The 25,197-nt window shown below is 46.5% G+C and overlaps 3 protein-coding genes across 22 annotated transcripts in view; 2 read left to right on the top strand and 1 right to left on the bottom strand.

Annotated features, from left to right (window-relative positions):
• Positions 1-25,197, bottom strand: part of dachd (dachshund d) — a 138,556-nt gene that overhangs the window by 10,234 nt on the left and 103,125 nt on the right. For 9 of the 11 annotated variants that reach the window (XM_035650970.2, XM_035650969.2, XM_047337254.1 and 6 more), the window contains one exon: positions 22,541-24,266. The exons of the other annotated variants lie outside the window; for them this stretch is intronic. In XM_035650970.2, coding sequence (XP_035506863.1) covers positions 24,229-24,266 — 38 coding nt within the window. In that variant the 3' untranslated portion in view covers positions 22,541-24,228. Of the gene's footprint in view, positions 1-22,540; positions 24,267-25,197 lie in introns of those variants that run through there. 11 annotated transcript variants of the gene reach the window in all.
• Positions 1,754-6,929, top strand: gpr183a (G protein-coupled receptor 183a). Of its 6 annotated transcripts, none has more exons than XM_035650984.2 (4): positions 1,754-2,138; positions 2,507-2,638; positions 3,761-3,859; positions 4,425-6,929. In XM_035650984.2, exon 4 carries the CDS (start codon positions 4,448-4,450, stop codon positions 5,597-5,599), a length of 1,152 nt encoding a protein of 383 aa, XP_035506877.2. In that variant the 5' UTR covers positions 1,754-2,138; positions 2,507-2,638; positions 3,761-3,859; positions 4,425-4,447; the 3' UTR covers positions 5,600-6,929. The 6 variants fall into 6 exon arrangements, with proteins under 6 accessions (XP_035506877.2, XP_035506876.2, XP_035506880.2 ...); XM_035650983.2 differs by having other exon boundaries at positions 1,754-2,060; XM_035650987.2 differs by lacking the exon at positions 1,754-2,138 and having other exon boundaries at positions 2,414-2,638; positions 3,736-3,859.
• On the top strand, positions 8,539-10,928 carry gpr18 (G protein-coupled receptor 18). Of its 5 annotated transcripts, none has more exons than XM_035650990.2 (3): positions 8,539-8,751; positions 9,309-9,333; positions 9,470-10,928. In XM_035650990.2, exon 3 carries the CDS (start codon positions 9,516-9,518, stop codon positions 10,590-10,592), a length of 1,077 nt encoding a protein of 358 aa, XP_035506883.1. In that variant the 5' UTR covers positions 8,539-8,751; positions 9,309-9,333; positions 9,470-9,515; the 3' UTR covers positions 10,593-10,928. The 5 variants fall into 5 exon arrangements, with proteins under 5 accessions (XP_035506883.1, XP_035506885.1, XP_035506882.1 ...); XM_035650992.2 differs by having other exon boundaries at positions 9,566-10,928; XM_035650989.2 differs by lacking the exon at positions 9,309-9,333.

Here is a 25,197-nt window from a genome sequence, read left to right on the forward strand (position 1 = left end):
CAAAACAGAGCGAAGGTGAAAATGTGTAGTAAAATATGAAAAGAAGTTATAATCAAAAAGGGTATTTCTTTTTACAATGCGATCATATTGGTGTAAAAAAGATTCCAAACATAAGATTTTATGTTTTTGTTTTAATTCCGTGTCTGCAAAAAGTCAAATTCTAGGAAACCAAATGATTTCAAAACTAAACTTGGTTTGTTGTTACACAACCAGAGTTGTTGTTTTTCTTTCTGAAGACAACGATCAACCACAGAAGTTTCTTTCACACACTCATGCAATCTGATTCCGACCGCCTGTCAGAAAACACCGGGGAGGCCTGCGATCACCGTGCAGTCAACGCACACTCGTGCCATGTTTGGTTCAAATTTACAAGGTTGACGTGAGGAGACAAGTCTAATTGTGTGTTTGTGACCTGAGAGGAGTCTGCGTGGTGAATTATTGGCCTTACTTCTAATAACCACACATTTTCATACTGGTACCTCGAAGCAACGACATCGCTGACATCAGCAGTGTCACACAGCGATGGAACTGTAAATATTAATAAGAGTAACCTGAATACACAAGGGAGGGGAAAAAACAGTAGAATATGATGTTTTGTGGCTACATACCAAAGCGTAACAGCGCTTCAGAGCTGATTTCCATATCCTCCACCTCACATATGAACACCTCACAAGCAGCAAACAAACAAGGGCACCGGTTTGAGGTTATGGCAGAAATATATTTTTCAACAGAAACAGCTAAAAAAAAAGAGAATTTCCTTTTTGACATTTCTCTCTCATAACTTCCTTCGGCACAGGATGTACAAAGCTCTGATAGGCTTAACTGAGAAGTTCTAGACTCCTCAGTCTTGAGTTTTCTGCTGCTCGGACGATTATGATCACTGTGACTAGGATGATTATGATGATTGTTATGATTTAATCGGTTGGCATATTTGTTGAAATTAGCCCAATATCCAGGAGAGCAGAGTGTCTTTGTTTCCCGGTGTTCAGCCCCATTGTCTTCCATGAATAGCCCCGGTGGCAGAGCACCATGCCTGTCGTCCGTCAGCGATGGGTGTGACCTGGCCGTCTGAGGCCCAGTGAGTCAGACCCACAAGGCCGGGCCATGAGGAAGTTACACAGTGCTTCCTCTGCTTGTTTTGAACAGAGGAAGGTCGGGGTAAAAAACTAAATACCCAGACTAGAATTCTTCTGGATATATATTGATTTGTGCTCCGAAGCATTTGGCACTGGGAAAAGGGGGGGGGAAAAGAAAGAAAAAAAGGTATATGCATTCATTTAGATGAATCAGTGGCGCGATTGGATGTTGACGCCGGTTTTATCACAGAACAGTGTGTGTCCCATAGCTGAAATATGTTTGAGTCAGTGTGGAAAGCAGAAGGCTGCCCATGAGCTGACAGGCAGCTCAAAGGTGTGAAAACCGCAGGGTAACAGTTGGTGCAGATCACATGTGTGTGTTTGCAATGTACATGAATAAGAACCCCTGGTGTAATAGTGCCAAAGCAAAGACACTTGAATAATTGCTGGATTTAAGAAAACATGAATGAGAGTGCCACGTTCCCTTTGGTGTCTGTTTCTTCTGCCAAGGTTCGACCACACATCGCATTTGAACCCGTGTCTGATCTCTCACTCAAAAGCAGATGTGTTCAGTGTTTTTTTCTTTTTTATAGCATGTCTCTGCCACTACACCTCAAAACCATACGACCTTCATTTGCTTACAGCCGCCTTTGGGCACTGAAACCAAGCTGCACTTTCAATCGCCACTGAAACCTCTGTGACACACGCGGCACCCATCTCTTGAACGGCGACCTCAGACAAAAATCTTTGCGCGGGGCCAAAAGCTGAGGATCTCATTTTCCTGGCCTTTTTTTTTCGGAGCTCGAAAAGGCCCACGCAAAAGGTGCTTTCTGGAGCAAAGGGGGAAGCTCCACATGTCGTTGCGGTCTCTCATTCTGCCACGAGGGAGGGGAAATTTCAGACACCGAAAAGAGAGGGAGTCAGACTTTGAGCCAGGGACGGTGGCGTTGGACAACATAAGTGTCTTCACAAGAACACGACGAGGTGAGTGGCAGCTCAGGCCACGTCCCGCCGTGGCAAAGGGCGCTGTTTTTGAAACCCTCGAATTTCACTCTCCCAAAGGTATGTCTCCCCCGCCGCAGCTTTATCAAACCACAATCCACACAGTGAACAGTGAGCGCGTCTGTTCAGTGTCACCGCCGTGTTTCAAAAGTGTGCACTGAGAGATTGAGAGTTTGAAAGGTGAAGCAAAAAGCGTCGAGCGGTAGAGAGACATAAGCACACACACACACACACACACACAGACAGAGAGAGAGAGAGAGAGAGATATTAAAAAAGAGGGAGGGAGGGAGGGTGGGAGAGAGACATAAGCACACACACAGACAGAGAGAGAGAGAGAGAGAGAGAGCCACAACAGGATATTTTGTCACTATGGTTACAGGCGGCCGATACGGATCTTGATTTCTGAATGTCATGCTGTTCTTGTTCAGCGTGGTGTGGTCACAGTGCCGCCAGGACAACCTCCGACAGTCGAGATCAACTCTGCACATCAAGGTTCATGTTCCACTGGATCCAGTGGGCTCCGGGGAATCAGTGGAAATCAGCCGGTTCCCTTCCGTGAGGTAAGTCTCCTTTACTCTAAGTGAGAAACGTGTTTGGATCGTTACACACACACACACACACACACACACACACACGTGTGCGTGGCCTTTGACCTGGGACGCTTTGTGGAAATGTGCTGTATATTTTTTTACAGAGAAAGACCTTAAATTGTATCTAAATTGTATCCACTGTACAGCATGGCACTGGCACCTTTTAAAAAAATAGAAAAAAATAGAACTAAAATTGTTTAAAATAGTTTGAAAGATAAGAAATTAGGGACTTTTACGAGATGATTTCAGGGCTAAAATTCCTATTAGTACCCGCGTGAAAGTCGCGACACCCACAGTTTGAATCAAACCACCTTGATGACAGTTTGAGCTACAATGGGAAGAGTGAAAAAAAGTATGTTATCGACACACACGCCTAAAAAATGACTATTTTTCCAGTTGCTTAATTTATGACTGTAACGTCCTTTTTGTTTGGACGAGAATGGCTTTTGAAAAATCAGTTTTTCACGCGTTTTTCCCCAAATAGCCGCAGGAAATGTGTTGCGCCCCCACCGCTGCACGAGGAGATGGGTTCTGATTTTTGGCTCAAACAATGTGACTTTCCAAACTGCCAACCATTATTGTAAAGCAGGGCACCCTGGGGAAGCAGACTTCCTCATTTCGCAAGGACGTCTCTCAACGCCGAGCTTTTTTCCCTTCTTCTCTCTGCAGTGTGAGTGTGAGAGTGTTGCAGCTGCATTCAGTATCGCAGTGAAGCTGTGTTGTTGTTCATTCACTTCCTTCATCTCACTTTTAGGTTGAAAAAAAAAACCAACAACCCCAAACCGTCCATGTCCTGTCGGTGGATTGGATGTGCTAATAGTGAAGCACATTTTCTTCAGGTTGAAAAAAATGTGGTTAACACATCGGCTCCGTTTTCCACTGTTGTCTTCCTGTGATGTCAAGTTGAAAATAATCAGAACTGTTTTGATTTAATGATGTTCGTACATCAAACTACAGGATGACAGAGTGACATTTATATTTGCCTCATTTTAAAAGGAGAAATAAAAAGGCCGGAGCTTCAGTCAGGTCCCAGTGGATGAAATCTCTATTGTTGTTTTTTTCTTTAGATTGAGTTTAACCTTTTCTTTAAAGGACCAATTGGAGGCTTGACTCTGCAAACCACGGCGAGTGCAGCCGAGGCCAAGGTCGAGGTGGAGTTTCCTCTCTGCCAGGCTTCAAAACAACCACAAGGTGGCGTCACACACCACAAAAACAACTCCTGTTAGACAGCACAGAGTGAGTCACTGGCTCTTGTCATAAAGTGACACGGGCTTGGTTTGGTCGACGGGGGGTAAAACACATGCAACTAAAATAACTGCATCTTGTTGTGTTGCGGAATCTTTTCATTGGAATTATATGACAAAAGCATCCGATTTATGTTTGTTTTTTATGATTTCATATTACCAATAAACCATCATGTTGATACTGTCCCATTGTTCTTTCGCGGAGCTGTCCAACCCTTACTGCACATGTTAGTGCACACAAAAGCTTCTGGAAAACATCAGGAAACATCTGTTTAAAATCACAAGTTGTGTGCGAAGGAGTAATGCAAAAATACTGCAACTTCCTTTTTGAAAGCCAGGTCTTCAACCTGCACGCGCGAGTTTCATTTCAACATTCATCGCATTTGACGTGTCTGATTTTGTTTCCTTTTTACCTAATGCACATGGAAAACAACAGAGAACAAAAACGAGATGTAAATCCGAGGGTTTTGATCAAAACACTGGTGCTTTTTTTTTTTTTTTCCCTTTTGCAGTTACTGGTTCCTGAAACATCACGATGGGCTCCACCCCTGCGCCTGTGGCTCTCACCTCGCCCGCCAACAACGGCTCCGTCTGTAACACCCTGTACGACCACCGGGACTACGCCAGGGTCCTCATGCCTATTTTCTATTGCATCGTATTCGTCGTGGGCCTGCTCGGCAACTGCCTCGCCCTCCACGTCATCCGTCCCAATATGAAGAAAATGAACTCCACCACCTTGTACTCCCTCAACCTGGTCATCTCCGACATCCTCTTCACCCTGTCTCTGCCTGTGAGGATTGTCTACTACGCGCTGGGATTCCACTGGCCTCTGGGCGAGGCGCTGTGTAAGATCTCGGGCCTCATCTTCTACATCAACACCTACGCGGGGGTCAACTTCATGACCTGCCTCAGCGTGGACCGCTTCATCGCCGTGGTCCTGCCGCTGCGCTTCGCCCGACTCAGGAAGGTCAGCAACGTGCGCTACATTTGCGCCGGCGTTTGGCTGCTGGTCCTGGCACAGACGCTCCCCCTCCTCGGCATGCCCATGACGAACTCGGAGGATGGCGGCTACGTCACCTGCATGGAATACCCCAACTTTGAGACGGTCGACCACATCGCCACCACGCTGATCGGCGCCGTCTTCCTGGGCTACGTCATCCCTGTGATCACCATCCTGGTGTGTTACTGTGTCCTGTGCTCCAAGCTCCACTCAACAGCCAAGACCAACCACTTGACAGAGAAGTCCGGGCGCAGCCGCAAGGTCATCGGCGTGATCTGCTGCGTGTCGCTGGTGTTCGTCGTCTGCTTCAGCCCCTACCACATCGACATCCTGCAGTACATGATCCGCAAGCTGGTGTCGAGCCCCGACTGCGCCGACCTCACGGCCTTTCAAGTGTCGCTGCACGTCACCGTGTGTCTGATGAACCTCAACTCCTGCTTGGATCCGTTCATCTACTTCTTTGCCTGCAAGGGCTACAAGAGGAAACTCAAGAAGCTGCTGAGGCTGCAGGTGAGCATGTCCTTCTCCAGCGTGGTGAGGACGTCGCCCGAGGGCTCCTCCAAGGACATCATCGATGGCAACAAGATCCAACTCAACACCTCTGCGACAGGTGGAACCAGTGAGCGGAGACTGCACAGGCCTGAGGAAACTGAAGCGCTGAGCCACCGAGGATCGCAGAGGATATGAGAAATGCTCGAGTCTCAGCGGGACTATTTCAGCCAGGACAGTGACTCAGACAAACTGATCGGAATGGAGTCGTGTCATCATGGACTCGGCCTCTGGATCCATAGGAATTCATCTGCACCGGACCAGATTCGTTCACACAAGGGAAGGACATCAACATCAAGAGTTTAATAAGGAACAGAAAGCTGTTTACACATTTCTCAAGCGGAAGGCTTATTATGTATCCAAGGTGAGAAAGGAGGCGTTACCAAGCAGAGCACGTTGAAGGTGGACAATCGACTGAGACAGGGACATTGATGAACATCTACAGGTATATTCCTTCGAGCAATTCAGTCACCAAAAAGAAAAACGAAAAATTGTCAGACCTCAGAACCCATCCTCACAGCGTAGCTCAAAGGAACTGAGTTGTTTCGGTGGAGGTAGACATGAGTTTCACTCCAAAATGACATCAGACTCACAATCTAGACAAACCATTCGTTTCAGCACAAAGTCGTAAAATCTCAGGAAAAGCGACAATCTGCCGGTTCACATCATGTCATCACCTGTCAAATCTCATCATTATCTCGGTCGCTTGAGATTTTTTTCTTTTTCTCAGGATACAACTGGACATGACTAATAAGCGAGTCTGGTTGGTTGTGGTTGCAACAGTTTGACGTCAGTTTTACTTTTAGATCAGTTAACGTTTCAACATGAACGCATATTTTAAATCCGGTGTCATTCCATTTGTCGAGAATGCTGGATCTGTTTACATACCCAATAGTTTTTCGTTTGTACAAACCAGCCAACATTTTCATGTGTTTCCTGGGTTTTTAATGCCCTGTGATTCACACTTATGACGGCAACGTGCAAGATCCTGCTTCAACATGTGAGTACGGTCGGTGGTAATCTCCAGAAGACGGAAATAATGATACGACAAACCAAAAATATCATGAAGCTAAGTGTTCAGTGCAAAACTGCAGTGAAACGGATGTAATCTAAAATAATCCTGTGTGATGGTGTAGTTTCGACGGTGACGGGGCATGGGATCTGTGTGGAAAAGTGTTTGGGATCCTTATACTGAAATTCATCAAAAACATATCCAGTATTTTTTTTAACCGTGTTTTTGATAGATACCTCTGGATCGTACTCTGCTCTTCAGTCTCCGCCTCCTCACCTCCGACCTTTACAAAACCATTCGAGCTCTGAGAGATGTTGAGGAGTTAGAGACACTGTAAGTGAAACTGTTAATATGCTCTGTATACATTTGAATAATGTCATGAAATTTGATGTTTTTATTGTCCATATTTGCTCTGAAGTTCGACATGTTCTAATAAATAAAAAAATCTAAAATGTGTGTTATTCAAAGAAGTGTGTGTGTAGTATAGGGTCACTGTACAGTTGTCTTTTCTTTCTTCAGATTTAACATTTATCTTTATTTTTTTATCTTTATTTTTTTATCTTTATTTTCTTCAAAAACAAGGTAAAGTTGAGAAAACTCAAAATTTCAATGCAATTGAATTTTTACAATTTATAATTTTTACTGACGTGACCCTCGCTGAGACTTTTAATTTTGTTATAATATGAGGTTGTTGTCTGCAGCAGATACAACATTTTACCTGTAAATAATAAATCCATAATGTAGTTTTTAGAAATTGATTGATCCAAAGACCAAAACAGTTATTGGGCACAAATTCAGTTTCTGTAGTATTTCTTTCCAACCTCAAGAGGGCAGTGTAAATCAGGGTAAAGAAGTGACAGTAAAGGAAGTAAAATAAGCTTTTGAGAGGCATCATACACATAATCTTAATATTGACAAACGAGACGAGGGGGAGATACATTTCTCCTTTTCTTGAATTTCTTCTTTTTTTCTCTTTGACAAAAAAAATCATTTCAGGGATGACAAAGACAAAATATGACCCAATGAACTCAACGTTTTCCAGATATCTAAAATGCACTTATATTGTTTATGGTACAAGTAAATAATAAAATATTTAATATGGAGCAAGGGACTTACTGAGGCAGCCACATGACAAGTATTAGGGAGAGGAAAACATCACACAGACTGTTGTCATAACAACATATTGCAAAGAACACAAAGAACCATCTGCCGTGAGATTTTTTGAAGACGCATCGAGAGGACAGGCCGATGGATGATCATCATCCCAGGAATATGAATTCGACTGAACAAGCAGCTTCAGGTGTGAGCATTGTTCTGAAAATACACATGGTGTAGCGATCATGTAAAAAAAAAAAAAAAAAGTGTCAGAGCAGATGGCAAATCACAACTGACCCAGAACAGCACTTGTGCGAGGTCAAACAGACGAGCAGTCAGACGACACAAAGAGGAAATGGAACAAGTCGTGGGAAAGTGTGATTTACTTCCTTATCAATACGATCTCATAAGGAGATTTAAAAAACTACCAGTTGTGAGATCTGGGGGTGGGGGACGGAGAAGTTTTGATTGCACAACGTTCTCTGAGCCAAACTTTCCTAATTCATCGCTGTTACCAACTCACACACACACACACACACACACACACACACATTCATCTGTATTCAATCCGGGGTCCAGGCTGACCTTGAGCGTTTCACCTGAGCCATGCGCTTTGCATCCATTAAGTCGACGCCGTGTAAAACCATCTCACGGCGTCAGCGTGAAGTGTCTATTACCACCGTCTTATTTCCTGTTTATATGGCAACTGCCTCAACATCCTGTTTTTAATTACTTCTCTCCAGCAGCAGATGCTTCTCACAGCAACCTGCTGTGGATTACTCCCCTGAGAACTAATGTGCTGTGACAGACCCCACTTTTCCAATCAATAACTCGCCCTAAATCTGCCATCTCTCTGCCTGCCAAACACACTCCCACTTCTAATGGCACATCATTTTCTTTAAGGGGGTGTAATTGCAGACTGTGGAAAGCTGTAGCCCTTTGTGTCGCGCCTCCGCAGACACTGTAAAGGAATCTCGCGTGCAGAACAGCTACACACAGGCCGCGGCACGACACAGGAAGTGATGGGGGCCGCCGACCGTTTCCATCACGTTGCCCCTTTTGAGAAAAAGCGCTCACTTCCCTGTTCTTTGGGCTGCGAGAGCAAAGCGCTCAGATGAAACGCAGTGCCGCTCCGTAGACCTGTCGGTGGAACGCCTGACAAGATGTTGGTTTGATTTCTGCGGTAAGTGTAGTCTTTTCATTTGTCCTGGCAGAGCTGCGCCGGATCGGTTTGACCCTGTGAGACGGAGGGGAACAAGACATGTTGGATGTCGTGTTGTATGGCCACTTGCTGTATGTGTGTGTGTGTGTGTGTGTGTGTGTGTGTATTGACACGTGTTTGGTTTTTTTTAACCCCCTGGTTTGTTTTATTCCACAGTTTTATAGGTGATTTTTTTTTGGGGGGGGGGGTTTCTTGATGATCACCCACTGACAAGAGTGACAGTGCAGTGGGAGAAAATACAGAAGTCACATGATTTCTCTTCGAGACACAGACACAGTTTTGTTTTAGGAGTAAAAATCGCACTTCCACATATTTAGGGAAACTTTTACAGTAACAACAACTTTTTTGACATTGAATTATGAATGTTTGTATGTATGTTTATATATATATATATATACATGCATAAATACATCTTGTTTATAGTACTGTGTATATTGTAGAAGAAAAAACAAGTGTAGTTTTAAGTTGTTTTTCAATGTTTTGTTGTTGTTTTTTGTTTCTCACATGGACAAATGAAGGATTATTTCCATATAATGTTCAAAAGTAAGTTGCCTGTTCTTTCTCCTCGGACAATTTGTTCAGCTTGAAATCTTACGAAAACATTTCAGTCAGAAATTGAATCAAAGACACCTTTAACCTTCTCTCTTTTTTTGTGCCATTTTCTTTATCCGGTATGAAGTTACGGGACTGCTTTGGTCAGACAGCCCGGCCGGAAACAGACAGCGATGTCATGCGATCCAACGATTAACAAAAACAACGCTCTCTCTGCTGTAAGTTTCAGTATGAAGCTGGATGTGAACAGCTCCAACATGTCCGTGGAGCCCGGCGCCGTCAGGCCAGAGCAGGGCCCGGTGGAGTACCGGATGGCAGGCCTGATCTTCTACTGCTTCGTCTTCGTCATAGGAGTCGTCGTCAATTTCACCGCCCTGTGGGTATTCGCGCTCACCACCAAGAAGAAGAACTCCGTCACCGTCTACATGATCAACGTGGCGGTGGTGGATCTCACCTTCATCCTGCTGCTCCCCTTCAGGATGGTTTACCACCAGCAGGACCACTGGCCCTTTGGGGACCTGTTCTGCCGGCTCATGGCCGCGCTCACCATCTTCTACCCCTGCATAGCCCTTTGGCTGTTTGCGCTGATCAGCGCTGACCGCTACATGGCCATTGTCCAGCCCAAGCACGGCAAGGAGCTGAGGAATGTCCCCAAGGCCGTGGTGGCGAGTCTGGGCGTGTGGCTCATGACTCTGGGCAGCACCGTGTCCCTGCTCTTCACCGAGCACGACCCCGATCGCACCTCCAACTTCACCACCTGCATCAAGATGCAAGACATCGTCTACCTGCGCCACGACAACGCCGTCAACATCGTGCGGCTCCTCTTCTTTTTCCTGGTTCCCATATGCATCATGATCGGCTGCTACGCGGTCATAGTGGACAACCTGATCCACGGGCGCACCTCCAAACTCAAGCCCAAAGTGAAGCAGAAGTCGATCCGGATCATCATCACCCTCATTGTCCAAGTGTTGGTGTGCTTCGTGCCCTTCCACGTGTTTCTGGTCCTCCGCTTGATGGGGCAGGGCAGGGACGGGGGGTTCAGCACGGGGGCGGTCTTCACCACGTTCCTGATGAACATGAGCACAGTGTTGGACATCGTCCTGTACTACATTGTCTCCAAGCAGTTCCAGGACAGGGTGATCAGCGTGATTCTGTACAGGAACTATCTGCGGAGCGTGAGGCGGAAGAGCAGGCACACGCGCACGGGCAGCTTTCGCTCGATGAGCAACCTGACCAGCGCAATGACATGAGACGGCAACCGTCAAACCCCCGTGTATGTACAGTATGTGCTCTGCAGCGCTTTGGCACCAATGTAACGCTGAAAATGTAACTCCGGATATAGTTCATTATCCGGAGGATCCAAAACTTGCAATTAATTTCCGAGGTGTAATTTGCACTGGCAGCATGGGCGTGCTGCTGTTGTGGCAAAAACATCTGTGTTCAGAGCTGATTGACTCACCCAGGAGACTTGAGATGTTTTGTTTTGTCTCCGTTTCTTTGCTCTGGCGGACACGGCGCCGGTGTCTGTTGGGCTCAGGTGTAACAAATGCAGGCGGAAAATAAAGCTGGTAATCATTTGAGAAATAGCTCACGGTATCTGGGTGTTTGTTTTGTTGTCGCATATGAATATAGACATTGAAACGCCTCTCAGGCTTCTCACTCCGTCGCCCCCGACAACCATGACGGGCCTGACAGGAAACGGTGGGCTCTTCGAGGTCGCTGCTCTTGTTTCACAACGTGCAACCTCGCCTCGGCAGCACCTCGGTGTTCGCGATCATCGTGACCGAGTGAAGGCGACAGACAAAAGATGTAATTATAGCAGGCAACACAAACGTATTGAGAGATGCCGAACATGTATTGACCAGGTGATGGCAGCATGGCGCAGCTAGATCGCATCTACTGTATCTGCCAGAGCAAGATGGATGTGGCCAGACCCCTGTGTCGCTCCCGTGCAGTTCCTCACACTTTTCTCCTGTTTCCTGCATAATACGATATTTCAACCGGCTTTATAAGGGCAAACGTTTCCGTTTTTTCACGCCGCGAAATAATAATTCCACCTCCTCATGGGGAAGTTAACTACGCTCGTTACAGCCCCCCCCCAAACCAGGACTGAAGTGTGTTTATGGTGCAATGCGAATCATATTGATTAGCTGTTAAATGATTCAGTCACTTGAAGTGCATTTACAGTAACATCCTCAAGAGATGTCAGGGAGGCTATTTACTAGATTTAAAGCAACCTTAACCTTAAGAGAGGGAACCTTTCCTGCTCGGGGATGCTTTAACGTCAGGCCTCCTGCCGCGCGCGCCAGGCGCCATGTTTGCAAGATCCCGGCAATTTATCCTGGATTTTATCCCCTCAAATGACAGATGATGAGTCAGAACGGACCGAATGTGTGACAGTTCCATCTCTGTGAGGGGGACTGATTTCATTTAAATGAAGGGGGGGGAGCAACTGTGTGTTTGAACGTGACGGTTTTGACGGGTGTCAGGCACAAACATCAGCCGCGCTGAGAATTGATTTGGTGTTGCCAAATCGCTAAAACAATCAACCTAGTGTGTCTGTCACGCCGACACCGTTTTAACCGGATTAGACAGTGAGTCAGTGTGGCTGAGTGACTATGTAGTGTCTCATGCAATTAGACAGGCGGCGCACCCTTCGCCCGCGGTGTGAGCACGTCCACCAGAGCAAATTTTTTGGGGGCGAGTTGCCATCGTATCGGCGGACCAGTCGCAAACACTAACGTATAAACTGAGCGATCTCCTCAGAGATGTTGACGTTCTGTTCGCGTCTTCGTGAGCAAAAAACCCAGTTGAATTCCCCCTGAGCTTAGTCGGTGGTAAAAAAAAAAAAGAAGAAAAAAGAGGATGGAGTGCACCGAGAGTCCATCCGGCTCTCGACTGCTTCGCACAACAAGAAGCGGCCAAGTGGTAGATTTACACTGTGCGTGACGAGAGGAGGCAGACGCCGACTGTTGGCCGTCTCACGCTGCAGTTCATCACGCGGTGATGGCTTCACTGGCCGGTGGGCTACGAGTGGATTCATAACCGGGGGGGTCAAAGGTCGGACGAAACATCAGAGGGTCATCTATCCGTCCCACCTGTTTGACATCAGTGGGAGACCGGCCGCGCTCGCTCACAGCAACTGGCATTTAAAACAATTAAGTTCGCTGTCAAGTCCCTGTGATGAATTATCCGGAAGCTTTACCAGCTGTAATTCTAAATCTTCCCAACAAGTGCCTTTGTTGTAGGGAAATTAATGAAAACAAGATTGTCTTTCATAGGAGCTGATCTCACAGCGCGGCAGACAGCTGCTCTTCTTGGGGAATAAAAAACAGTCAGCATTAAGCACAGCTCAGACAAAATACTTTTTCCCTTTTTTTTTCTTCTTTCATACCACTCGTGTGGAAAACAAATCAGGCGGCGAGCACAGTGGCCATCTGTTTTGTTATTTGATATGTGTGAATACATGTTGTAATGACTTTGTTTGTGAATCACTCTGCGCCGCGGAACACACGAGAGCTCTCGAAGTGCTGGAGTGTTCAAAGCTAATCATATAATTGGACACAATAGTCGATGACAAATGGAGACGCTCGGAGCCAGCCAGCTGGGGAAGTGAATATGTAATCATTGTAAAATCATATCATTTTTTTTGCATATTTGAAGACGGCTTAATAGAGTTTGCGTGTCAGTACAGTATCAAATAATAATCAGGGACGGGGGTTGTTGTGTTTGCTTTTCTAAATGATGTCGAGTTGGACTATTCATCTTTACCGTTAAACGTGGCTCTCAAGAGTTTGTTACTGTGTGTGTGTGTGTGTGTGTGTGTGTGTGTGTGTGTGTGTGTGTGTGTGTGTGGAGAGAGAGAGAGTTAGGCAAAAGTAACCGACTGTGTGCGCCATTTATCAAATACGAAATTGGTGGAAAGGCTTAAAAGTTGTAGATTAATGGTTGAAATAGATAGCCACCGGTCACATATTAATATTTGAAATCGATATTAAGTAACAGCCAAGTGGTATTAAGGCAAAATAGTTGTAGAAATAATGGTTGAAATAGTTTCCCGATGAATAAATGGCTGAAACAGTTGGCCGAATAGAATTTAGACTTCTCGAATATATAACTTCTCCGTCCAATGAAATAGTACAAAAGAAAAAGTACAAATGCAAACAATGACAAATGACACCGTATGATTAAATATCACGGCGTGATTTTACATATTTGGAATCAATTCAAATGGACATATTTGGAACATAATAGGTGGTGAGAGTGGAGGGATGCTTAGAAGGGGGAAGCTCTGGCCTATAGGCCTGCTATTTTCACGTGACCCGATTTAGCAGAAGCTTACGGGAGGATCTGAAAATAAAACAAACACCCGGCCCGCGAACGCGTTTGTCGGGTTTCGAAGCGGCGGGCGGGAGCGGGAAACGTCGCCGGCGCTTGGATGGAAGCGCGGCTCCCCGACACTTTTTTCAACCGTACCATCAGTCTTCATGTTGTTCCAATTAGGAGAGCGCGAGGGGATGAAAGCGGCGCCCGTGATGCTGCGTACATACTGTACACGTCCAGCCTCGCCGGGGCCTCTTTTGTCTACTGTACGGCATTAGCAGCGAGCAGCTGCGTGCGTTTACATCACTTAGCGTTTCTCTCTGGGCACGTTTAATACGCCCCAATCTCTCCCCTGGTAAACTTTACAATGGGATGTTGGAGGATACTCCTGGACCGCTGTAGGAAATGAGAGGCACATGTGTGTGGATGTAGCAGTGGGTCGCCCCCGCCCCCCCCGCGCGATGCCGAGCTTCAGGGCCGCACAATGAGACTAATGGGCTCCTTTTGCGGACGAAAACTCGGCAGCGCACACGTGCTATTGTTCTTATCTGTGGTACGAGTGATACGTGCAGTACAGGAATCCTTTTTTTTTACAGGGGTGTAATCTGTTCCTTCGGCAATGGCAGTCTACTCCCGCGTTGTCTTCCGTCTCCATTAAAAGGAGATAATCTACCGCGAGAGATTCAAATGCTGCTGAACTGACTCCAATTGACTCCGGCGGTTAGAACAGGAGGGGAAGAAGAAGAAGAAGAAGAAGAAGAAGAAGAAGAAGAGGAAATGCACAAGGCCTTGATTACAGCTGTGTGTCTATTTTAGCAGATTGTTCTGTTGCTGATTCGCGCGTGCTCGCACACAGTCGGCCACCATTAGCACGTATTAATAATGTAAGGCCCCTCAGCTCTCTGCTTCCTTTTTCTTACTCAGCTAAGTGGCTGCATGGAAACCTTGGCCTCCTCCTCGTCGGGTCCTCCGTAGATTAATGTGAGATTTATTTTAGGGTCCCGTGAAGCAGCGTGGTCTCCATGAAGTCGTCCCACTCACCCACTTTATTCTCTATTTTATGGTATCATGTGAAGTGGCGTACACAGGGAAGGAGCTCCGGTGGGGGTCCGTGACAGGTTAATATTTAATCCGGTCTCACTTCGGTTTCCTTCATGATCCGCGGGATTCCGGCGACGCGGGATGGCAGGGCAACATCGCGAGGCGGGTAAAGAGACACGTAGCCCCGGGCTGCTGTCTCGCCCGGGAAGACGCTGTCGGGAGATTCCACTCGCGTCTCTGTTCTCGGGCCTGAGAGGCCTGGGCCCCCGAGGACCAGTGTGCCCCGGACGGCGAGCGATATATTGTGGTAGCTACTGTAATGTGCATCTAAAGAGAGCTGACGCACCAATGGAATGTAAAAAGCAGGAAGAGTTGTGTGATGATGAGGGAGGGGGGGGGGACGACAAAGCAAGACACAGAGTTTAACCTGTGTGTGCATGAGATACAGAGAGAGAGAGAGAGAGAGAGAGAGAGAGAGAGAGAGGAGGAGGGACGGGAAGCGAAGAAGAGCGAGCGAGGGCTTTCACTTCCTCTGTGTGCACATCACGTCTCCTCTCCCTGAGCTCAATTACAGGATTGATACTCAGAGAGGAAACTTCATCATGTCGTACAGATGTCTTCACTGGGAGGAAGGGGGGGGGGGGCGAGGCGTCTTGTCATTTAACGTGACATGGTCTGCGCTCGTTCAAAACAAACCGAATGAGAAACAGTTGGACTTTGGGATTTCATTACAGGGCCACCGATAAATGCGGAGCGGCGGTTAAGAGCGGGAAGTGGCGGCGGATCCCTCTCGACCGGACTGGAGGTGGTCACGCCCGTTGGACAGGGCGGTTTAACAATTCTGCCGAGTGAATTAATCTAGAAAACAATAACTTGGAAACAGTGATACTCTCTCAGTGTAGCCGTTCAGCTCCATCACAGTAAACATTTTTTATAACCCCGACAGCTCCATAAAGTGCTTCAGGCATCATTGGGCACCATCGTCATTAGTCAGTGCCCGTGTGCGAAATCGGAATAAAACCATTGTGCTTGAGATGCTGCACCACGACGACGACCACGACCACGACCACGACCACGACCACGACGACCATGATGACTACGACGACCACGACGACCACGACGACCACGACCACGACGACCATGATGACTACGACGACCACGGCGACGGGCCCGTATCTGCTTCGCGGCGTTCCGTTTCAAACGTGACACAGGCGGAGAACACGCTCCACAACAATGGCCGTGCTTTGCTTTAATTTGATTAGGTTTTGTCTCAGCGAATGCCAAGTCCTGTTTTGCCTCGAGAACATATCTCTTAATCACGTTCCGTCCAGGCTGTCTTTCATCTAAATCTCACAGCCGTGGCTCGCGCCCAACTTTATTTCGCTGAAAGGTAGAGAGAGAGAGGGAAAAAAAGCGCGCGCACACACATACACACACACACACACACTAGCACACACTAGCACACACACATCCAACAAGGGAATACAATGACAAAAGCCTAGCTCTCATCTCTGTCACATAAAGTGATGTTTTGTGTTTAGCGTGTGCAACTGAGGTGTGTGTGTGTGTGTGTGTGTGTGTGTGTGTGCGTGTGTGTGTGTGTGTGTGCGTGCGTGTGTGCGTGTCTGTCTGCAGGGCTCAGATCCATGTTGTTTGGTTTGCCTCTCCATTAAGAGAGCTGTAAAGGAGAGGGAACAGATGGCTGCTGGCCCGCTCTGTCCTGCATCCTCTCACAACTGCCACACTTCCTGTGCGTCCATTAATCTTCCCTCACTACTCCTGCAGCACAACTTTATTAAAACAACTCAGGAGAGAGCGAACAACAAGCCCGCGCAGCTGTCAGGAGCCAAAGACAGAACCATCCGTCCACAGAAGAACAGCCTCGGATTTGCGAGACGCATCTGTAGAGCAGCCCGGGAAAAGGGAGTGGGGGCCGGCTGTGAAGCCAGGGCCCTGCAACGCGCTCGCTGCAGTCGAGACGCAATAAATGCTCATTAGAACGCAGCTGGAACTGCTGCGGTTGCAGAGTTCATATACGTACGGTTTGTCCAACGCGCGCGGCTCCGGGCTCCCTGTCTGGGGCGGACTACCGTTTTCCTCCCGCTCCACGAGAACATGTGGAGACGCTGTGTAATAGTTCGTCTCTGGCCTGAGTGATGGCCTCGGCCTCCTGAGCACTAAATCCACCAGCAGACTGTCTGTTGAACGGATTACCTATCTGAGCCCATTTAATGTGACACGGCGCGTTGGTGTATGTTTGTTCTCATGGATGAATAAAAAAAAAGACTGATTAGCGGACACCAATTAGGAGAAGATCGGCGACACGCGATAAAGTCAGAGATAAATACCTGCTGCTGCTGAATAATCTGTGAACGAACCTCGAGGACAGCATTTCGTTGTCCCGGCCGATTGTGCTCGCGGCGTTAAATATATGGCCATTTAGTAAAGGCTTGTGCAGATCTACATGCATCTCGCCGTCATGACAAATATTCCGGGAATGCAGCTCTATCCCTTGCTCTGTGTCCATAGCAGTCAGCGGGTAAATTGAAAAATCAATTCCAATTTAAATTATTGGAATGAAGAACTCCAGGAGCCAGAGATAAAAAAAAGAAAAGAAACCTTCTTCTTCTTCTAGATCCCCTTTAATTGGAAAGTCATTTCTTCAGGGTATTCTAATGGTTCTGAGGGAAGATTGCAAAATAAAGTTGATGAGCTGAAAGGGAGTGGTGTGTGTGTGTGTGTGTGGGGGGGGGGGGGTTAATGGCTGCACGCTTGTGTTTGTGTGTGTTTGCCTGACCCTGTGTGCTTCCTTTGCTCTGCCACACAGTGTTCATTCTTCCCCTCCCTCATGACAGAGGCGCCAAATGAAGACTAATCCAACGGGCTCACACACACTCAGACACACACTCCCTCGCGCCTGTGGTCACTCTTCTCATCCATCTGCTATCTGGGGGAGTGTCGGGGGGGGGGGCTCCTGGGTCAAACTAAATTAACCATCCCTCGCTCACAATTGTAAAAAATGTAATTGACTTAATATAACCAACCCGGGTGATTTGGATACTCTCTGGCTGGGAGTAATTTTGCGATGGAGCTCGCAGACGCCGATCCTCAGATACGAGGCGACTTCAACGTCTAACGTTGTGGTGATGTGTCGCGACAGTGAGAGCAATTGACAATGCAATTTTTTGGGGGGTTTGGATTTTGTTGATCTATGTGTTTACTCCCTTTTTCTGATGTTGGATCAATACAAATGAAAAGGTCATTCTGAATAAGGAACAGTTCCAAATTGTAAACTCCTCTATTATGGATCATACAGTTATTTGCACCACCGCCAGCTTGTAGCACTGAACCCGGCATTCGACGGCCGCCCCCCTCAGTTCCACTGAGAAGCGATGAAAACATCTTTCATTCATTGTCTGGGATTTACGGCCTGCATTGTTACCGTTGTGGTTCATTCTCAGCACTGTCATGGCGTCATTTTCAGCTGCAGCAGGTGGCTGTTTCCAGTTTAAAAAACAAACAAAACCCTGCTTAAAATCCACCGAAAGTTACTGTACAGCTGCCGGTGAACACAGTGGAACATTTAGCGGCTTAAGAGACAGACGTTTCCCCCATGAGGAGTGGGTGGAGACCAAAATCAGAGCAAAAAGGGCTTTGACTCATCAGGTGTCCAGTAAGACAACAATCAGTCAATGTTGATCAATGTAGCTCTGTCTCTGCAGCCTGTATACATATCCGACTGCTATATACTGTGTGTATATATACGTATATATACCTAATGCACAGCATGTATGCATATATTTGTCTTATCACCGCCATCGCGCCTGCTGTTAGAACATTATCCCCTCAGCTGCAGCTTGTCACCTTCCATAGGGATCAACATTAGCAGCATACGTGAAAAAATAACAGACGACAATCGCCCACAACTTACTTGTGCCGTGCATTGTATCAGCAGGGCATGCGACAGGTCCACACAATCAATCCCTCCTCTCTAATACCAACCTGGTCGGAGACCTTTCCGGCGCTGCCTTGTTGACATTAAAGAAGCACAGTGCGGAGACATTTCCATTCAGGAAACTTGTTGACATAGTTATCAGACATCAAAGAGCCCCGTGTCATTTTGAAAAGGCCTCGCGCACGTAATGGAGATGTTAAAGGGCGCGTTGGCCCCCCAACATCACAAAGGGGCTGAGGGGATATGAACACGCTTTGTCTGAAAGACTGAAAGAGAGAACATGATGAAATAAAATAACAAAAAAAAACCCCCACTGGGATACATTCTCTGGAGAGAGAGAGAGAGAGACAGACAGAGAGAGAGAGAGAGAGAGAGAGAGAGAGAGAGAGGGAGAGAGAGAGAGAGAGAGACAGAGAGAGAGAGAGAGAGAGAGAGAGAGAGAGAGAGAGAGAGAGAGAGAGAGGGAGAATCGCTCAGCTCCATTTCCGCCTAAGAAGCGCAAAGTTAAAAGGTGGCCCCTGTACAAATGAAACTCAATTTCACGCCACATTATCCCTCCCTGTTCTCTTTCCTGGCTTTCATTTTCATTAAGACCAGAGACAATCATAAATTAATAATTACTGCCGAATGTCTAAGCGCAGGCCGCGCTCCTATAGCCCTCCCCGCGCCTCCGTGGTCCTCCATGTTCACGCTTGCAAAATGTTAATTTAGGTAATGTGGCCTGGCCCTTGTCAGATAAAACTGTTTTGTAGTTTCGCTAATACATAATGGTCTATCTGATTAGGTGACATTAGTCCTATCTTTCGGACTATCAGCCTGCACCTTCCTAATGTCCCTCAACAGACTCAGGGCACCGCTGAGTTATCAAGAGACATGCAAAATTACTGCTTTTCGCTAAATGGCCATCTCCCGCTCGCGATGATGAGCAAAGAATTAGCTGGGTCGGGGGTTAACACTGCGCTGGGGTATAAATACGTCTGCGTCTTCTCTCCTGTGAAACTTTTTTTTATTTTTTTTTTATCCTTAAAGCCCCAGTGCGTTATTCTTGTAATCTTCTGGCGGCATCTGGTGGAAAAGTTGCCAACCTGCAACCAACTGAGCACCCGACAGGGGACACTTTATGGTGGCGCACCGCTGATTCCCTTTCCAGTTTCCAACGTGACTGCGGCGTATTCGGGACCGTTTCGTGCAACAGCCGTATTCAACGCGACGCAGCAAACACGGCGACTCACACGGGGTCAGGTCCACCTCATGTAACGAAAGTTGACGTAAAGATGCCGAAAAAACATCGGCTCTTTGCTGCAGGTGATTATACATATATGAACACACTGTTGTGGACAATGTATTCAATTTCTGTGAACAAGTTCTTCTTAATATTACACAATGTAGCTATAAAGGGTAAAAGACAAAATCTGTCAGCAACAGTCAGGACGAACACTTTTCCTTCGGCCGGTCAAGCGAAGTGCAAAACAACGACAAATTGAGCAATATGCAACATTCGGGGCAAAACAGTGAAAGAAGAGACGGGATCATGCGGAATAATCACGTCTGGATGATGTCTTCATGAGCACATCTCCACGTCACGCCAAGCAAATACAGCAGCGCGGCTTTTCAACGCTTTTGAATATGCAATCAGCGCCGCGCGCCTTTCCACGCCACGGCGGAGTGGAACGCAACACCACAGCCATAATGCACATTTGGTATTTAAAGTCCTTGTGCCTCATGGTCATATTTGTACTGAATTGAATTTATTACAAAATGTGCAGTGATATGAAACATGTAGCTGCGGGGCCCTTCTCCTCTCAGATGCCGGCGCGGGGGAAAAAAGAAAGAAAAAGGCATCAGATAGAGAAATAAACAGAATATCGGAGTAATAGCTGTGAACAGCGCACGTCTGGCGAGCTCATTGGCGGGCGAGCGGAGTGAATCTTTCACTGCGGCCAAAGAGAGAGAGAGGGGGCGACGATTGAGTCATTAAATGGATAAAGTGGACGTGATGTCAGAGTTTCTTTCACTCCACGGAGTGCGGCTTAAATTTCAGGAGGAGCCGCGACAGAGTCGGCGCGAGCGTGAACCCAAAACGACACGCTCGGTGATTGATCGCTCCACTGTGTCATATTGTTCTTTCAAGGTTGATTGAAACTTTAACCTAATTTCTTTTAATGAAAAGAAAGAAAAGCACAGAGAAAAATTTCAGGCCCCTTTGACTTTTTCCACAATGCTCCATTGAATTATGCAGCGATCAGTCAATTATTCATCTCCGGGGCTGCGCGACGGCCAAGCTCTCAACAGAAAGAAAAAAACAACAACCAAAAAAGCGTGCAGAACGGGAACGGGCCGAGCGCTGCTGTGTCAACACATTTCCCTCAGACTCGCTCACGAGAGACATTCGTCTCTCGACGTCGATTCCACACTTGATACGTGTGTCCGGGGCTGCTGCAGCCGTTCTGAAGTGACCCCCCGCGGAGAACTAGCGCGCCTCGATAGATGGCGCCCCTCGACGACGGTCAGCACAAATGAGCATCACGAGCGAGGAAGAGAAAATGTGCATCAGGAGCCGCGGTAAGAGAGGATGTCACGTTTGAAAGGGAGTGAAAATGGAACAATGCAACATTTTCCGAACAGCTCCATCGAAGCCTGGCTGTGATTTGCAATGAGCCGGCAGTGTACGCACAAGCGCTGTTTATTTGACGGTGTTATACTGTGAATTAGTGTCAAACACTTGAAAGTACAGACATGATTTATTCACAGTGAGCCTGGTCACACCCTCATTTACACAATGAACCCCCCCCCCCCCCCAGGATTAGTCTATGCATTTAACCCTCTGAGCCCGGACCTGTCGAATGCGACAGAAAACGCGTCATGTTATAAAAGTCCTCGTAACATTTGATCAGCGACTGACAGTTTGTTGTTTTGACGGGGAGCTAACACTCGCGCCGTTCCCGGCTTCCGTGCGACCGCGGCCTCTGCAGAAGATTGGCAGCGCGGCCGGGTGTCGTTTCTGAGACTCTGTACAACACGATGATAAATCCAACATCGAATGACTCTGATGATCATTTATATCCCGTTTTTCAAGACGTGAAACGCTGCCGCTGCCGTTGTTGTTAGCGGACCGCTAGCCGTCCATTTTAGATTCGCTTCACCAATCAGAGGCTTTGTTTCAGACTTGTACCAATCAGACGCTGTGTTGTGGACTGGTCGTGGGAAAAAAAACAAAGATTTTACACTGAAAAGGAGACCTCTCACTCCTCACTCACAAGTGACTCTCTGGGTTGAAGAATCAAAGGAGTTATTGGTACAAAAATGTACATAACTTTTGATTTGCGTTAGTAAGAATGTTTCGGATTCTCTCTCCATGTGATACCACTGTTCTGATGGCCTAGGTTGTCCTGAAAAAATCAAAGGAGTATATAACTTGACTGTACATTACAGGGTTGAGGTTTGACGAGCATTATTACACGAGGTGACGCGACGGACCAACAATAGGAAAAAATGTCTTCGGGTTCAGAGGCTTAAAACCAAGTCACACACATTTGCATCGCTACTCAATGAAAAGAAAAAGGAGAAACTCTGTTTCTCATTTGATTACTCGTATTTTTTAATTTTTTTTAAACTGCAACATAAAGGGAAGACCGACATGCTCACGATTTTTTCCACGGCACAGTATACACCTGCAGTGCTTTTGGGCCGTAGACTAAGACGCGAGTTAAAAGACTGAGGGCTGATTGCAAAGGTCGCGGTGGCGACGGTCTCCGTGTCCGTGTGTCAGTGGCGTGTACACGCACGCATGCAAACTGTGTCAGGTGACCAAACCGCACGGTGTCGTCGACGGAGGGGTGTGCGCTCGAGACCTCGGGCAACAACATATCGACTCACAGCTTATCATCAACATGTTAACTTTATTTTTGAATTTGAAATACAATGAAGAGATGATTCGAGAAGCTATATAAGTTATCAGTGACAACAGACCTAGACACTCCATTGAGAACAAAAAGAACAAACACATTGTGAACATGACACTCCCCCTCCCCCTCCCCCTCCTCCTCCTGATTGTAACACATAAGGGGCTAAACTGGTTTCGCAGTTAAACGACTGACATCGGCTCATGTCTAGAGAATATACACAGGTGTCGCGGAGCTGAAATTCAGAAGTCTTTAGGTAAAGTAACGGGAAAATCTGAACTTATTATGAGTCTTTTCTTGTCTCGTCGGGATATCGCAAAAGCACTCCTTCCAAAAAAACGAAGAGTGTGTTTGTGTCGGCTCAACGGGGATTTGAGCGTCGGAATTAAAATGGCATCGAGATCCGAAACATCGTGGCGTGACTGATTGTTTCTGAAGCGGACACACGATCATCATTGGTCTGGATATTTTTTTCTTTTTCCCTTTTTTTTTTTTTTTTTTAAAAAGTATCGAGAGGTGCTGACTTTTTCTTTCTTTTTTTGAGTGTGCCTCGTGACAAATGTACAGTAAATTCCAAGAAATATTACCTCTGTTACAAAGATTACAGTACTATCGACAGCAAAAGTCTTTTCCGTTTTTGAAATTGTGAAATGTCAGATAGCTATGTTCTTCAAAATCAACACGGGCTCGAGTGAGTCAACCCTAGTATTTGTTCAGCACAATATAGGATTTTATTAAATATCATAATTCCAGGACAAACATTTACATGCCTGCATGCTTTCTCACCAAAATGGCAGCTATAGGAAAGAATGATGGCTCAGAAATAGAACGGAAACAAAAAAAACTGTAGGTTTATATAAATGGTGGCATTGTTTGCCTAATAGCTCTACTGCATACACAATACCTCTTAACGTTATATACACATACCATATCAATCCGCTGGGGTTCGATAGAGCGAGTTCTCCTCTCGTCATCATCCGGTCTTGTATGTACAACAATGGTAAAAAGGAAACTGGATTGTATTGTCATCTAATTTAGAAAACATTAAAATCAAACATCAGTCTCTCTCTTCTGATGAACACACGGATAGATTCACATTTCCCCCCCCCTCATTATTCTTCCGCCGCCAGGTTTCGTCTCCGCGTGTCATTTTGGAGCTTCGCAAAATTCAATTTTTTGGAAATACAAAAAACAAACCTTCAGTGGAATTTCGTTTCTCGAAGCTTTCTCGCTGGCTGAGAGATACAGTATAAAAAATCTTCAGTGCTGTGAATTTTATGAGTTATTACCAACAGTGTACCACGGGTACATTTTTTTTTTTTTTTTTACTGTGCTCAATATATATGTTTATCCTTCGCGTCGGGCCGACCCGTTATGTCAAAACCTGCTCCGTCCAACTGCTTGGCGTCGGCCTCTGGCGATGAAAAGACTTTCTTACTCTACATTTTCAGAGACAGCCTCGTCCAGCGTCTGGGTGAACACAGCACTTCCACTGAACTCCTCCAAGCAGCTCCACTTCTTCTCCACTATCAAACCAGCCTTGATAAGGGGCTCTTGAGAAATCGTCATGGGTTTTTCTTTTCTTTTCTTCCTTCCATTCTTTCCCCTCTCTCCTCTTTTTTTTTTCCGAAATCCTTTCGCTTCCCCCAGCTCCTCGCGGCCTTATCAGTACATCACTGTGGTTTTCAGGAACAGTCTCCCATCTGCAACAGAGGACAGACACACACACACACACACACACACACACACGAGCCAAGGATCAGCCAACAGCTAACATCCTGCTGACGGGGAGAAAGAAGAAAAACACACGCACCATTCAGGATGCGATTGTTGATGAAACGTAACTTTGAAAAAATTTTGCCCTCTGGTCTTTTCCATTTCGGCGGCGTTACTGCCGTTTCATAAACCAATTTTAAGTGTAAGATAAACTTAGCAGCCGTGACGAATGGGATTAAAATATCGTGCAGCCTGATTTTCTTTCTCACTAGCAACACAGGAGAGGAAGGAAAAAAAAACACGTATTTATTCAACATTTTAATTCAAAGCTGTTTTACCGTCGCATTTAAAATCATATCCAGTGCATCAGACAGGACGTTCAAATATGATTACACTCTTACATGCATATTTCATGACCAACAAAACACACACACACACACGCGCTGTAAAAAGCATCCACGACAACCGCACTCAAGGTATCAGGGATCGGGTGCGCCGCGTGTGTTTAAGACATCTCCGCTGATCCGCTTGTTTGAACATATTACGGCGCTCATGATGTAAAGCGCTCTCTAAGTGACATTTTCCTGCACGGAAATAGTGTTTATTGAAAGCAGCAGACATTCCTCCGCGACGTTATCTCCAGACACCTCCAACCTAACGAGCTTTGTCCATTTGCGGCGAGAGCGCTCCTGTCTGAGTGCTCGCCTGAGCGAGCAAGCGCCGCGCCGACGCTGAGCTGGTAAAAGCATCTGTTAGGCACAGCTCGGGAGCGCGTTTGACGTTTATTACCTCCACATTTTCCCCTTGCCGGAGAATGCTACAGTAATGCCTTTGAGGAGCACACCTCTCCATGGCAGCGCGCCTAAATAATTCAATGTTAAAGAGAAACACACACACACACACACACACACACACACA

The sequence above is a fragment of the Scophthalmus maximus genome, chromosome 14 (assembly GCF_022379125.1).
Source record: "Scophthalmus maximus strain ysfricsl-2021 chromosome 14, ASM2237912v1, whole genome shotgun sequence".
NCBI classification, from domain to species: domain Eukaryota; kingdom Metazoa; phylum Chordata; class Actinopteri; order Pleuronectiformes; family Scophthalmidae; genus Scophthalmus; species Scophthalmus maximus.

Bases quoted from the DNA above. Each gene is read 5' to 3' on its own strand.
- gpr183a (XM_035650984.2), top strand. From the start codon at position 4,448: ATGGGCTCCACCCCTGCGCCTGTGGCTCTCACCTCGCCCGCCAACAAC.
- gpr18 (XM_035650990.2), top strand. From the start codon at position 9,516: ATGTCATGCGATCCAACGATTAACAAAAACAACGCTCTCTCTGCTGTA.